This window comes from Anopheles cruzii, chromosome 2 (assembly GCF_943734635.1).
Source record: "Anopheles cruzii chromosome 2, idAnoCruzAS_RS32_06, whole genome shotgun sequence".
NCBI lineage: Eukaryota > Metazoa > Arthropoda > Insecta > Diptera > Culicidae > Anopheles > Anopheles cruzii.
Genome location: NC_069144.1, coordinates 47,343,268 through 47,358,172, shown reverse-complemented (window position 1 = coordinate 47,358,172; position 14,905 = coordinate 47,343,268). Strand labels below are relative to the sequence as shown.

General features: G+C 54.6%; 1 protein-coding gene across 1 annotated transcript in view; it reads right to left on the bottom strand.

The window, feature by feature from the left end:
- Positions 1–14,905, bottom strand: part of LOC128279202 (titin-like) — an 84,143-nt gene that overhangs the window by 7,227 nt on the left and 62,011 nt on the right. Inside the window, 5 exon segments of the mRNA XM_053017920.1 lie at positions 855–5,888; positions 6,097–8,929; positions 8,990–10,675; positions 12,489–13,886; positions 14,744–14,854. Coding sequence (XP_052873880.1) covers positions 855–5,888; positions 6,097–8,929; positions 8,990–10,675; positions 12,489–13,886; positions 14,744–14,854 — 11,062 coding nt within the window.

The window sequence follows — 14,905 nt, the reverse complement described above, 5'->3', positions numbered from 1 at the left end:
GGCCGGATATGTAGTGTAAAATCTGTACACCAGCGCAGGAGTAGAAATAGTAGGCAGCCACAAAGTTCAAACCCACAAAGGTATTACGCCGCCAGGCCATTTCCAGGTACAGCACCAGAAATGACCCGGCTTCGAACACATCAAATCAAAAACTCAATTTCCACACGATAGGGCGGCACTCCGGAAGTAGAAGAAGAAGTAGAAGAAGAATAGGAAGTGATAGATAGAGGGGCACACCGATAGAGGACACACTCCGAAAAACGATAGAAAGGCGAAAGAGAGAGAAAGAAGAAGAAGTCGAATGTTAGAGATCCCAACAAGGTGGCTAGAGAAACAAACCAAGGTAAAGACCAAGGTTCAGATAGGAAAGAGTAGAGTAGTAGCGGCAGGGGATTATTTACAGTTTGGCAGAGTAAAACCCAGAAACATCCTGGAGGTGTGTTATTGTGACCAGCTAGGTGGCCAGTTCCCGGGTGTGGGTGTGTGTGCTCATGCGCGAGTGCGAATGGTTTGCTTAAAAGACTTCCGCTTGTGTCAGTATATCTACAAGACCCGCAGTTTTTGACGCGGCAGTTGGTGAGTGAAGCTGGAGTAAGGTTCGTAGTGGTGTTGCAAGCCGGTGACCCACACCGTAGTAGTAGCTGTAGGTTGTAATAAGCTGTAATAAAGGGTAGTTTAGAGAGAGAGAAAACTAAGCGAATGCAAAACCGCCAGAAGAACCAAAAAGTGGTGAAGAGAGAAAGAGAGAGAGAGATAAAGGAGCGTAGGAAGAATAGAGAGAAAGAGAGAGAGAGAGAGAGAGCAAGAGAGAGACCAAACAAAAAGGGAGGATAATATAGGAAAGTGATAAAAACCTTCAGAGTATGTCGGTAGGACTTTCTTGGGCTGTTTCAGTGTGAATGATTCTTCATCGTGTGTGGTGGTGGTGAACTGTTGTAGTCTGTTGCGTTGTTGCGTGAGATCGAGAGTGATTTCCTCCTCGTGGTGCATGATCAGGTTTTCGAGCTTTTCGCGCCGTTTGCGCAGCTCCAGGACCACGTTCTCGGTGTCCTCGTCCGCGTACCGGTAGTAGTCGTCGCCGTCGTCCGGCGCGTCCTGCTCACTATCATCGTAGATCACTTCGTATACCACCTCGTCGTCCTCGTCGACCTGCTTCACGATCGTAATGTGCGCCTCGCCCGTCTCCTCGCCGTAGCTGTACGGGGCGGGCAGCTTCACCCGGCCGGACATCGAGATCTCTTCGCGGGCGTAGGAATCGAGCTGTATCTTGAACTCCTGCTCAATGTCCTCGATGTGCTTGGTGCGGCGCGGCTGGAACGTCACGTTCTCCGGCTCGATGTCCTTGAACACCGGCCGTGGCTGGCGCACCTTCTTGATCTTCTTGATACGCACCTCCTCCTCGTCGAGCACCTCCCGGCGGAAGGCTGGCTTGGGCCGTGGGCGCTGCTTGCGCACCACCACGTGCTCCGTGATCACCTCTTCCTCCGGAGGCTGTTCCTGCTCCTGGGTGATCGTAAGCGACGCTTCAACGTCCTCCGCTGGCTGCGGTTCGACCGAAGGCTTTCTCGCCACCTTGAACGTGGCTTCGGCTTCTTCCGGTTCCGCCACGGAGGGTTTCTTGCGCGGCAGAGCCAGCTTCGCCTCGACCTCTTCCTCCTCGTCCACCGATGGCTTCAGTTTCGGTTTGCGCTTGACCATCGTTACCTCCTCGAGTGTCTCCTCCTTTGGCTTCTTGGCGATATCCAGGTCCACCTTTTCGTACTTCTCCAGCTCCGTCTTGGGCACGTCCATTTCGAGCAGCTTCCGGGTAACCTCATCGATATCGTCCTCCTTTTTCTTCTTCGGCACCACCTTCTTTTTCGGTTTCTTTACCTCCGGTTCGGGTGCGGGCTTCGGTGCCGGTGCTTCCACCGGTGCCACGACAGCCGGTTCGGTAGGCTCGGGGGCAGGCTGTTCCACCTCCCGCACAATCTCGAGCGAGGCTTCGGCCTCGTCCATTGTGTATGGGGCCGGTTTGGCTTTCAGCTTCACCAGCTCCTCCACGTCCTCCACCTCGTCGGGCTTGGCCGGGACGACCGATGGTTTGAGCAGGACAATCTCTTCCGTCGCCGTTTCTTCCACCACCACCGGCGGTTTCTTCGGTTTGCGGAGCGAAACCGTTGCCTCCTGAACCTCGGGTACCTCCGGCTGTCGCTTGGGCTTGAGCCTAACCTCCACTTCGGTCTCCTCGATCGGTTCGACCTTCGGTGTGCTCTTCTTGCGCGCCGGCAGCTTCACCTGAGCGCTCTCTTCCGGCTCAACGGTAGACTCCACGGCTTGCTGCGCGATCGGCTGCTGTTCAATCTGCATCTTTTCGCGCTTCTTAAGGTCCACGTCGACCCGTTCGTACTGCTCCAGTTCGGTCTTTTCGATCTCCAGGTTCAGCAGCCGCTGCAGTTCCGTATCGTCATCGATGCTGGCCTTCTTCTTCTTCACCACCGTCACCTTTTTCTTGGGCTTCTCTGGTTTCTCCTTTTCGACCACTGCCGGTTTCTGTTCCGGCACCGAAACCTTCGGAGCCTCGGATGGCTCCTGTGGCTCTTCTACGATCGCTTCGATCGGCACCGACTCCACAACGGTGGCTAGCTCCTCCGAGGGCACCTCAATGATGGCGTCCTCGACGATCGGCTGCACATCGTGCACTTCCTCCACCAGCAGGGGCTGCACCGGGACAATCTCTTCCTCCGTCACTACGGGCACAAAGTCAATCGGTTCTTCAACCACCGGCTCCACCGTTCCGGCGTCCTCCTCGTACTGGCCGCCTACGTCCTCTTCGACCTCTTCAATGAGGGGCTTGTCCGGTTGTTCTACCTCGATCTTGATGATACGCTCCACACTGACCGTTTCCTCTGCCGTCTGTGGCGCCGGCCTGAGCGTGATCTGCTCTTCGACCTGCTGCGGTGCCTCGGGTAGGCGCGGCTTCTTCGTGATCTTAAACTCAGCCTCCACTGGCTCCGGCTCGACCGGTTTCTGTGCCGGCTTCTTTGGCCGGAGCGTTACCTCTACCGGGGCCGGTTCCTCGACCTGGGCCACCTGCGAGGGACGCCGCACTTCGACCGACTCCACCGTCTTTTCCGGTTTCTTGATTTCGACGTCCACCTTTTCGTACTGCTCGAGCTCGGTCTTTTCGATCTCCAGGTTCAACAACCGCTGCAGCTGCTCGTCGTCGTCGACCGAAGCTTTCTTCGGTTTCTTGGGCACCACCTTCTTCTTGACCACCTTCTTTTCTTGTTCCGCCTCGACCGGGGTGGGCTCCGGGACCGGAACCGGGACCGTCACAGTGTCCTTCGGTTCGTCTTTGTGCACCACCACGGCCGGCGTTTCCTGCGCAGCACCGCACACCTCTTCCGGGATGGCGACAGGCTGCGCTTCGGTTGGCACTGGACGGACCGGAGCTTCGATAGTCTCGGTCGTTTCCTGCGGTTCCAACACCTCTTCGACGAGCTGTGCCTTGGAAACCGGCTTCGGCTTCGGTACAGCCACCGGTACTGGCTCGATCGGGGCCTTCTCTACCACCGCCACCGGCTGTTGAGGTTCTGGTTTCGGTTTCTCCTTCGGTTCGAGGTCTATCTTCTCGTACTGCTCCAGCTCGGTCTTTTCGACCTCCAGGTTCAGGAGCCGCTCGAGTTCCGCATCTTCGTCCGGTTTCTTTTTCGGCTTTTTCACCACCTTCTTCTTGACCACAACGGTCTTTTCTTTTTCAACGGACTCCAGAACCTCAGCCGGCTTCTCGACGGCGGCCTCCGCCAGTGCGGGCTCTGCTTGCACTTCGGTAGGCACCTCAGCCTGTGGAGCTTGCGGAACTACCAGTTCCTCCGTGTGGTCTTCGGCCGGCCGAGGTAGGACCTTCTCCGTTGGCTGTTCGACCTTTGCCAGCACCGGTTTCGGTTTCTCGACCTCTTTCTTCGGTTCGGGAGCGACTTCCGCAGGCACTTCCGCAGGCACCGGAGCTAACTCCTCAGGAGCGGCCTCCGGGACGGGCTCTTCTTCCTGTGCCGGTGCACGAGGTTTCTTGACCACCGTTTTCTTGATCACCTTCTTGGGCGTCTTTTCTTGCTCTGGCTCGTCCGGTGTGTCTTTCGGTACGGGCAGCGCCATTTCACGGTCACCATCACGCTCCTTCGGCTCCGGCTCGGGCGTTGGTTTCGTGAACGGTTTTAGCTTAATTTCGTCCTTCTCCTCTTCCGGTTTCCCCGGAATCGGCTTACGGAACTTAAACTCATCGTCCGGCTCCGGTTCCGGTTTCTTGCCCTTGCCGAGCACAATCTTGTGTTCGGGCTCCTCCGGTACCTGCGGTACTTTCGGTTCCTTCGTCGGCCTTTGCGGTTCCGGCTCTTCGACCGGCTTCTCGACCGGTTCCGGTTCCGGTTTGACGTACGGTTCCAGTGGCGTCTCGTAGTCGGGTATGTCGGTCGGCGTAAACGTGGGCTTCTCGACGTGCCGCGTCTTGCCCTTGACGTCTTCTTGCTGGGGTGTTTCCTGTACCTTCTTCTTGGGTGTCGCCTCCTCAACCGGCTCTTCTTTCGGTTTCGTGGGCGTTTTCTTTAGCTTCACCTCCTCGTGGTCGTCCTGCTCCGGTTTAAGCTTACCCTTGCCAAGCTGAAGCGTACGCTGCTCCGGTTCATCTTTCGGTGCCGGCTCCTTCGCTTGGCGCTGGTACTTTGGTTTGTCGTCCTCCACCGGCTCGTCCGGTTTCGGTTCCTTCTCGTACCGCTCGATGTCCAGCGTCTCTAGCTCCGGTTTGTCTTTCTTGAGCACCTTCACCTTCTTGACGATCTTCTTGGTGCGCTCGGGTTCGTCCTCTTCGATGCGCGACAACATTCCTACGCCCGGTCTCGTGTCCAGCTGCACCACCTGCGGTTGCTGCCCGGCCACCGACAGCTCGACGTGCTCGATGCGGCTCTTGAGCAGCACCTTCGGCACGGTCACCTCCTTCACTTCGGGCCGCTCCGGCACGACCGTCCGGCGCAGTTTAACTGTCTGTGGTTCTTGTGTGTCAGTGACTTCGAGTTTGGTCGGTTTCTGTTCCTTGCGTTCGATCCTAATCGGTTCTAGCTTAGCAATCTCACCCGTCTCCGGTTTAACCTTCTGCTTCGCGTCCACGTCGATCCGCTCGTACTGCTCAAGTTCCGTCTTTTCCACCTCCAGGTTCAGCAGCCGCTGCAGTTCCGCATCGTCATCGATGCTGGCCTTCTTCTTCTTCACCACCGTCACCTTTTTGACGGGCTTCTTGGCGGGCTCGGCGGGTGCCGTCGCCACCGTTGGCTGCAACTCCACGGCCGACACTTCGGTGGCCGCGGCCGGCACCTCTACCGGTGCCAGGTGTTCCTCGTTGAGCGTGACCGATGCCACGGTGTCGGCCTCTTCGATGGACACGTCCCACTGATCCTGCACCGGGGCCGCCTCGAGCAGGGGTTTACCCTGCACGCTCGGTCGCTCGTTCGCACCGTCCGACACGTCGGTCGGGGCCACCTGGACGGTGTCCAGTGACAGTGACGGAACGGTGTCGGCTTCCTCCTCCAGCTGATCGTACTGACCCTCTGCGGGTGCTGCCTCAAGCAGCGGTCTACTCACGGTTGATGTCTCCGTCACGGCCGATGTAATGTCCATCGCGGTGGCTTGCAGCTCCTCGGGCCGCACACTGGCTACGTCATCTCCGGTCTGCTCTTCCGGTACCTCGGCAAACTCCTCCACGGGTGCCGCCGTTACCTGCGGTTTCGCCGTTACGGCGAGCGTTTCCGAAGGCATCTCTGCTATGTCGACCGGCTGCACCACATCGCCTAGCGGTGCGGTTTCGACGAACTCGTTCGTCACGAACGTGTCCTCCTGCAGGTCGACCGTCGTTGCACCTACGCGGGAAGAGAATGAAATTAGTCTATGGGGCACTGGAAAACGAACACCCAGTCCGTTAGGTAGCTCCGAAAGCCCGCGCGCAAAAGAAACCAATTTGAAAGAGCATTAGTTTTGAAGACGCCCGTGGGGCGGCTGGCTGGCTGGCTAGGCGTCGGTAGCTAGTGTGCACACCCTGTGGTGTAGCGCAGCGCTTACGGTACTTACGTGAGGACTCCAGGGCTTGTGGAGTGTGTGTAGTGTCGAGTGTCTGTTCCGGTGCGAGTGGGGCGAATGGTTCTGTAGATGTGATCGTTTCTTGTGATGTAACTGGGTGTTGTTTCTTAGCTTTGGTCTTTGGCTGGACGGGCACCGGTTGCACCGGCTCTGGCACCGGTTCTGGCACCGGTTCATCCGGCGCCACTACCTGGTCCGGTTGGTCTTTGGAGCGCTTCGACGGCTCGTACTCGGACGGTTCGTAGACCTCCAGCTCGGTTTTGGTGATCTCCTGGCTCAGCAGCCGGTCAATGTCCGCCTGCAGCGTGTCCGGCTTGGCCGACTTCTTGAGGCGCACCACCGTTCGCTTTTTGGGCACCGCCGGTGCCGGCGCCTCCGCCAGCACAGTCTCGTCCGGGGCCACCTCGGTGGTGGTTGTTGTCACTGTAACTGTTGCCTCGGGAAGCTCGTCACCCGTCTGGACGGTGACCACCTCGATCTGGGTCTCGGACACCGTATCGTCCGGCTTCTTCTTCCGGATTACACGCCGCTTCACCGTCGTTTGCTCGATGGCACCGGACTCGGTCGTAACTTGCGTTACCTGTACCTCTTCCGGGAGCTGCTCAACCACGACGTCGGTTTGCGGTGCCGGAGCTACCGGTAGCTCTTCGGCTCTTTGGAACTCTTCTTCGGGCACCGTCTTCGGAAGGACCGCGTGTACGACATCCGGTACAACTTCCGCGATTTCCGGAACGGCTGGCTCGGCATCCAGTTCCACTGGCGTTTCGCCATCGTCCGTGGGCTTTTGCTTGGGTTTTGTTTTCTTGATCACTTTCTTGATCACCTTCGTCGACTCCGTCGGTAGTTCCGTTTCCGGTTCCTGTGGTTTAACCGCCTCGACCGGTAGCGCCATCTCGCGGTCACGGTCTCGCTCCGGTTTCTCATCGCTCGACGGAGTCCGCTCGAAAGGCTTCAGCTTAATGTCGGTCGGCTCGTCATGCGGCTTCTCCGCGACCGGGATCCTAAACTTGACGTCCTCTTCGGGCACGTCGGGCGCTGGCTTTCCTTTGCCCATTACCAGCTTGCGCGGTTCGTCCTCCTCAACCTCCGGGATCTTGGGTTTCTTCTTGGTTTTCGGTTTCTTGCCGACCGCCTCTTCGGGCTGTTCCGCCGGTGGTTCCGGTGGCTCGTACTCTTCCCGATCGATCGAGTAGTCCGGAATGTCGGACGGCTTGAAGGTGGGCTTTTCAACGTGCCGCTGGTGATCCTCGGTTTCCTGCTCCTGGGGCTTTTGTTGCGCCTTCTTGACCGGCTTCTGCTCTTCCGCTTCCGGTTCTGTGGGTTTCTTGGGGGTTTTCTTAAGCTTCACGACCTCCGCTTCGTCGGTGTCCTGCTTGAGCTTGCCCTTGCCCAGCTTAAGCGTTCTCTCGTCCGGCTGCTCGCCATCCGGTTGCTTCGGCTTCCGTTGGTATTTGTGTGCCTCCTGATCGAACTCCTCTTTCTCCGGGCGGTCCTCTTCGAACACGCCCGTATCCGCCGTCTCCAGCTCCACCTTTTTGCCGCGGGTGGTTTTGATTTTCTTTAACTTTCTGAGCCGCACCTCCGACTCGTCTTCTTCGATTCGGAACATTTCACCGACCGCCCTTACCGCGGACAAATCGGTGACCGTTGATTGGAGCATCGCCGGCGGATACTCGACCATCAGCATGCGGCTCTTAAGCAGCACCTTCGGTACGACCACTTCTTCGGCCTCCCGGCGCTCCGGTACTTTGACCTTGCGCAGGCGCACCATCTGCGGTTGCTCTTCCGGTTCGGATATCTTGAGCTTCTGCGGCTTCTGTTCCCGCCGTTCGATGCGCTGCGGTTCCAGAACCGGTTTGGGCCGTTCCGGTTTCGGCTTGCTCTCCAGCTCGACCTTTTCGTACTGCTCGAGTTGCGTCTTTTCCACCTCCAGGTTCAGCAGCCGCTGCAACTGTTCGTCCTCCTCGGGCTTGACCGGTTTGGGCTTTGGCTTTTTCTTCAGTACCTTCTTCTCGACCTTCTTCGGACCTTCCGCCGTGTCGGGAGCCTCCACCGCTGACGGTTTTCTCTTCAGTGATCTCTCCTCGTACGTCAAGTACGGCTCGGTAGCGTAATCCTCAACAAGCGCCTCCTGGGCCTTCGCTTCCGGTACGATCACCTCGCGCACGACACCTTCTTCCGTGAGCTCGGCTAGCTTAAACGTTTCGACCGTTTCCGGAATGGCAACGTCTGCTTCGGTCGCGGCCTCTTGCACCGGGGAGCCTGTTGGCTGTACTGGTTCCTCTTCTTCGGGACTCGTTTTGGGTTTCTTGGTCACCTTTCGTTTGATAGTTTTCACCGGAACAGCATCGGGTTCCTGCGGTTGCTGAGATGCTGGCTCGGGTTGTTCCATTTCCTCAACGGTGGCGGTGGTGATCACTTCCGTACCATGCAGAATCGTTGGAAGATCCTCTATAGTCACCGGCTGCTCCGCCGGCTGAGGTTGTTTCGATGGTTTCTGTTTCTTTGCGATTTTCTTGCCTTCTTCCGGTTCCTTCACCAACTCCTTGACCGATGTCCGACGGACGGTGGACGGGGCCGGTTGTTCGACCGTTTCCAACACTGCCATCGCCGCCTCGGGCTGGTAAATAAGTTCCTCGACCACCTGCTTCGCCCGTTTCTTCAGCTCGACCTCGACCCGCTCGTAGCGCTCCAGTTCGGTCTTTTTCACCTCCAAATTGAGTAGCTTCTCGATGATGTCGTCCACCTCGTCGGTTGTCTTGATGGTTTTGACCTTCTTTTTCCGCAGCTTTGGTTTCTCCTTCGGTTTGGGCGTCTCGGAGAGCTCGCCACTCGGCAGCTCGGCAGGCTCGGCGACCGCTCCGGGCAGCTCCGGAAGCTGAACCTCCGACTCGGTGATGGTAATGGTCGTTTCAGGCTTCTGACCCTCTTCCTGAACGGTTACGATCTCAACCAGCTCTTCCTTGTCGCCGATCGTTTTCTTAACCGCCCGCCGCTTGGTCGTCTGCCGTGTTTTGCCACGAGCGGTGACCACTTCACGCACCTGGATCTCTTCGGGCAATTCTTCGAGCAGTGGTACCTGCTCCGGTGGCATTTCAAAGACGAACTCTTGAACCTGTTCGTACGGTTCTAGTACTACCGCAGGCTGCGCTTGTTGGTCAGGCTGTGGCGACGCTTCGTCCGTTGCTGGCTGGAGTGTCAACGAAGCCGAGTACTCTTCGGCCGTTTCCGGAGTGACTGGTTTGAGCTTGACAATTTTCTTCCGCTTCGGTACATGCACCGGTTCGATGTCCGATATTTCGGCCACCTCCGGATGCAGTGCTTCCACTTCCAGTTCCTCGGGTTGTTTCATTTTCTTCCTAAACTCCACATCGACCCGCTCGTACTTTTCGAGCTCTGTTTTCTTGACCTCCAGATTCAGCAGCTTCTCGATGATGTCATCCGTGTCATCGCCCTTCTTTTTGATTACCTTCTTCACCTTCTTCTTGCTGACTTTAACCTCTGCGACTGGAGCCGTCGGAGTTGTCGGAGTAGCGTCTTCTAGTGTCGCTTCTGGGGCGAGTTCCTCCTCCGTCATGGTAACGGTTGTTTCCGGTATCTGGTCGTCCTCCTGCACGGTCACGATCGTCACCTCTTCGACCTTATCGGCAGTCTTCTTTTTGATGACCTTCGTCTTTGTGACCTGCTTTTTCGGTCGGCCCTCACTGGTGGTTGTCTCCAGTACTTCGATCTGTTCCGGCAGCTCTTCGATCAATGGTTGCACCACCAACGGTTCCTCTGCGCTGCTCTCGAACTCAATCACCTCCACGGGCTCCGTGAACGTCAGTTTCTTTGTTTTCTTCTTCGTGACCTTCGTAGTGGTGAATTCCATCGGTTTGCCGAACTCTTCCAGCACGGCTTCCTGCGCTGGTAGCCAATCTTCTTCGAACGGTTCCGTCACTTCGTACGGCACCAGGTGCTCAGTGACTGTCACCGTTGTTTCCGGTTGCTTGCCGTCCTCGTGCACAGTCACCTCTTCCGTGACCTCCTCTCTCGGACCGACCCGCTTTTTGGTGACCTTCTTCTTCACGATCTGCTTCTTAACGGCCCCACCGTCCGTTTTCCATTCTTCCATCACCTCTGGGTGCTCTTCGATCGTCGTTTCTTCGACAGGGCGTACCCGTTTCGGCAGATCAACGTCGATCTTTTCGTACTGCTCCAGTTCGGTTTTCTTCACTTCCAGGTTCAGCAACCGCTCAATGATATCATCCGTGTCGTCCTTCGTTTTGATGGTCTTAACCTTCTTCTTCTTGGGTTTGTTTGGCTCCGGGGTGGCCGGGGTGGGGGCTTCCTCCTCGGTGACGGTGATCGTGGTTTCGGCCGGCATATCATCCAGCTGGATGGTGACCACCTCGATATGTTCTTCCTTCTGGCCGACCTTCTTCTTGATGATTTTCTTTTTGGTAACCTGCTTACCGATAGCGCCAGTGGACGTCAGCACCTCCTTCACGGTGACCGTTTCCGGTTGCTCATCTATTACGACCGCCTGTTCGGGCTCCGGCTCGTGCGCCGCCAGTGGCTCGCCGCTCTCCTGTTCCACGATGGCAACAGTTTCAGTGACCCCCTGGATAACTTTGGACCGTTTGCTTGTGGCCCGTTTCGAGACTAAGGTGTGAGCGTGTACTGGTTCCTCCTCCGCACGAATGTTGACCCCCTGTTCGGGCGATTCATCCGTGATCTGCTGTGGTTGGATGTGTGTTTGTGTCTGATGCTTCTTGGGTTTATGTTTTGTAACGACTTCTTGTACGATCTCTGTAGGTGTCTCTTCAAGGTCTGTATGTTGGAGTGGTGATGCCGATTCTGTGTGTAACAAGTAGAAATATTAGATGACAGTTGAACTGGAGTTCGGCTGCTGGAAGAGTCATGATGAATCGGAGTAATAGTTTAAGTGTGTAGATGAATTGGAACCTGACTGAATGTTGTACCCGGTAAAATAGACAATAAATTTTTAACCCACACACACACACACACACGCATACTGACACAACAAAAACCAAACCAAAATCGACACTTTATCCAGGGTTGTTGTGAAATTATATGATGGTACCGGAATCCGGGATGCTCTACACTCAGCCTTGCCGAAAGATTTTGCAAAGTGGTCGATCTACTGTGGAACCTTTATCGACAGCTAGAATCCACTTCAATTATTTGTTGGAATGGTTTTGGGACTCAATAATCTTCATAGACTGATTTTTTCTCAATAACTCATTGTTGAAGGTGAACGGTTTTATGTATATGAGTGTGCTGAGTATTTGGCTATTGTTTGTGCATGTTTCGAATATTGTGGAGAATGTTCGTAAAGAGTTTTCTTGTTTTTCGATATTTAAAAACAAATGTCGAAGAAAAAAACTAGCAATGCTTCAAATGTGTAAGAAAAAAGGTGTGTACAGTATAGATGAAATAGTTTTCTTACCCTGTAGATGTGGTTCAGTGTAAAACTGTATCTGTGTGTCCAGTATTTCGGGAAGTGATATTTGTGAAGTGTGAGTGTCCTTATCAACAGGTGTATTAGGTATCAATAGCAAATCAGTGACTTCTTCAAATGGAAGCTCCTTCTCCGTGACAGTAACCGTCGTTTGAGGTACCTGATCGTCTTCTTGAACTGTGACGATCTCAGTGACCTGCTCCTTCTTGCCAGCCTTCTTCTTGATGACGCGTTTCTTGATCACTTGCTTCTTGGCCTTGCCTTCCTCGGTGATTACTTCAGTTACTTTCACCTCCTCGGGCATTTCCTGGACGATCGCTTCTTGAGGTTGCATGAGAGCTGGCATGAACTCGGTGACTTCTTCAAACGGAAGCTCCTTCTCCGTGACAGTAACCGTCGTTTGAGGTACCTGATCGTCTTCTTGAACTGTGACGATCTCAGTGACCTGCTCCTTCTTGCCAGCCTTCTTCTTGATGACGCGTTTCTTGATCACTTGCTTCTTGGCCTTGCCTTCCTCGGTGATTACTTCAGTTACTTTCACCTCCTCAGGCATTTCCTGGACGATCGCTTCTTGAGGTTGCATGAGAGCTGGCATGAACTCGGTGACTTCTTCAAACGGAAGCTCCTTCTCCGTGACAGTAACCGTCGTTTGAGGTACCTGATCGTCTTCTTGAACTGTGACGATCTCAGTGACCTGCTCCTTCTTGCCAGCCTTCTTCTTGATGACGCGTTTCTTGATCACTTGCTTCTTGGCCTTGCCTTCCTCGGTGATTACTTCAGTTACTTTCACCTCCTCAGGCATTTCCTGGACGATCGCTTCTTGAGGTTGCATGAGAGCTGGCATGAACTCGGTGACTTCTTCAAACGGAAGCTCCTTCTCCGTGACAGTAACCGTCGTTTGAGGTACCTGATCGTCTTCTTGAACTGTGACGATCTCAGTGACCTGCTCCTTCTTGCCAGCCTTCTTCTTGATGACGCGTTTCTTGATCACTTGCTTCTTGGCCTTGCCTTCCTCGGTGATTACTTCAGTTACTTTCACCTCCTCGGGCATTTCCTGGACGATCGCTTCTTGAGGTTGCATGAGAGCTGGCATGAACTCGGTGACTTCTTCAAACGGAAGCTCCTTCTCCGTGACAGTAACCGTCGTTTGAGGTACCTGATCGTCTTCTTGAACTGTGACGATCTCAGTGACCTGCTCCTTCTTGCCAGCCTTCTTCTTGATGACGCGTTTCTTGATCACTTGCTTCTTGGCCTTGCCTTCCTCGGTGATTACTTCAGTTACTTTCACCTCCTCGGGCATTTCCTGGACGATCGCTTCTTGAGGTTGCATGAGAGCTGGCATGAACTCGGTGACTTCTTCAAACGGAAGCTCCTTCTCCGTGACAGTAACCGTCGTTTGAGGTACCTGATCGTCTTCTTGAACTGTGACGATCTCAGTGACCTGCTCCTTCTTGCCAGCCTTCTTCTTGATGACGCGTTTCTTGATCACTTGCTTCTTGGCCTTGCCTTCCTCGGTGATTACTTCAGTTACTTTCACCTCCTCAGGCATTTCCTGGACGATCGCTTCTTGAGGTTGCATGAGAGCTGGCATGAACTCGGTGACTTCTTCAAACGGAAGCTCCTTCTCCGTGACAGTAACCGTCGTTTGAGGTACCTGATCGTCTTCTTGAACTGTGACGATCTCAGTGACCTGCTCCTTCTTGCCAGCCTTCTTCTTGATGACGCGTTTCTTGATCACTTGCTTCTTGGCCTTGCCTTCCTCGGTGATTACTTCAGTTACTTTCACCTCCTCAGGCATTTCCTGGACGATCGCTTCTTGAGGTTGCATGAGAGCTGGCATGAACTCGGTGACTTCTTCAAACGGAAGCTCCTTCTCCGTGACAGTAACCGTCGTTTGAGGTACCTGATCGTCTTCTTGAACTGTGACGATCTCAGTGACCTGCTCCTTCTTGCCAGCCTTCTTCTTGATGACGCGTTTCTTGATCACTTGCTTCTTGGCCTTGCCTTCCTCGGTGATTACTTCAGTTACTTTCACCTCCTCGGGCATTTCCTGGACGATCGCTTCTTGAGGTTGCATGAGAGCTGGCATGAACTCGGTGACTTCTTCAAACGGAAGCTCCTTCTCCGTGACAGTAACCGTCGTTTGAGGTACCTGATCGTCTTCTTGAACTGTGACGATCTCAGTGACCTGCTCCTTCTTGCCAGCCTTCTTCTTGATGACGCGTTTCTTGATCACTTGCTTCTTGGCCTTGCCTTCCTCGGTGATTACTTCAGTTACTTTCACCTCCTCGGGCATTTCCTGGACGATCGCTTCTTGAGGTTGCAGAGAGCTGGCATGAACTCGGTGACTTCTTCAAACGGAAGCTCCTTCTCCGTGACAGTAACCGTGTTTGAGGTACCTGATCGTCTTCTTGAACTGTGACGATCTCAGTGACCTGCTCCTTCTTGCCAGCCTTCTTCTTGATGACGCGTTTCTTGATCACTTGCTTCTTGGCCTTGCCTTCCTCGGTGATTACTTCAGTTACTTTCACCTCCTCGGGCATTTCCTGGACGATCGCTTCTTGAGGTTGCAGAGAGCTGGCATGAACTCGGTGACTTCTTCAAACGGAAGCTCCTTCTCCGTGACAGTAACCGTCGTTTGAGGTACCTGATCGTCTTCTTGAACTGTGACGATCTCAGTGACCTGCTCCTTCTTGCCAGCCTTCTTCTTGATGACGCGTTTCTTGATCACTTGCTTCTTGGCCTTGCCTTCCTCGGTGATTACTTCAGTTACTTTCACCTCCTCAGGCATTTCCTGGACGATCGCTTCTTGAGGTTGCATGAGAGCTGGCATGAACTCGGTGACTTCTTCAAACGGAAGCTCCTTCTCCGTGACAGTAACCGTCGTTTGAGGTACCTGATCGTCTTCTTGAACTGTGACGATCTCAGTGACCTGCTCCTTCTTGCCAGCCTTCTTCTTGATGACGCGTTTCTTGATCACTTGCTTCTTGGCCTTGCCTTCCTCGGTGATTACTTCAGTTACTTTCACCTCCTCAGGCATTTCCTGGACGATCGCTTCTTGAGGTTGCATGAAGCTGGCATGAACTCGGTGACTTCTTCAAACGGAAGCTCCTTCTCCGTGACAGTAACCGTCGTTTGAGGTACCTGATCGTCTTCTTGAACTGTGACGATCTCAGTGACCTGCTCCTTCTTGCCAGCCTTCTTCTTGATGACGCGTTTCTTGATCACTTGCTTCTTGGCCTTGCCTTCCTCGGTGATTACTTCAGTTACTTTCACCTCCTCAGGCATTTCCTGGACGATCGCTTCTTGAGGTTGCATGAGAGCTGGCATGAACTC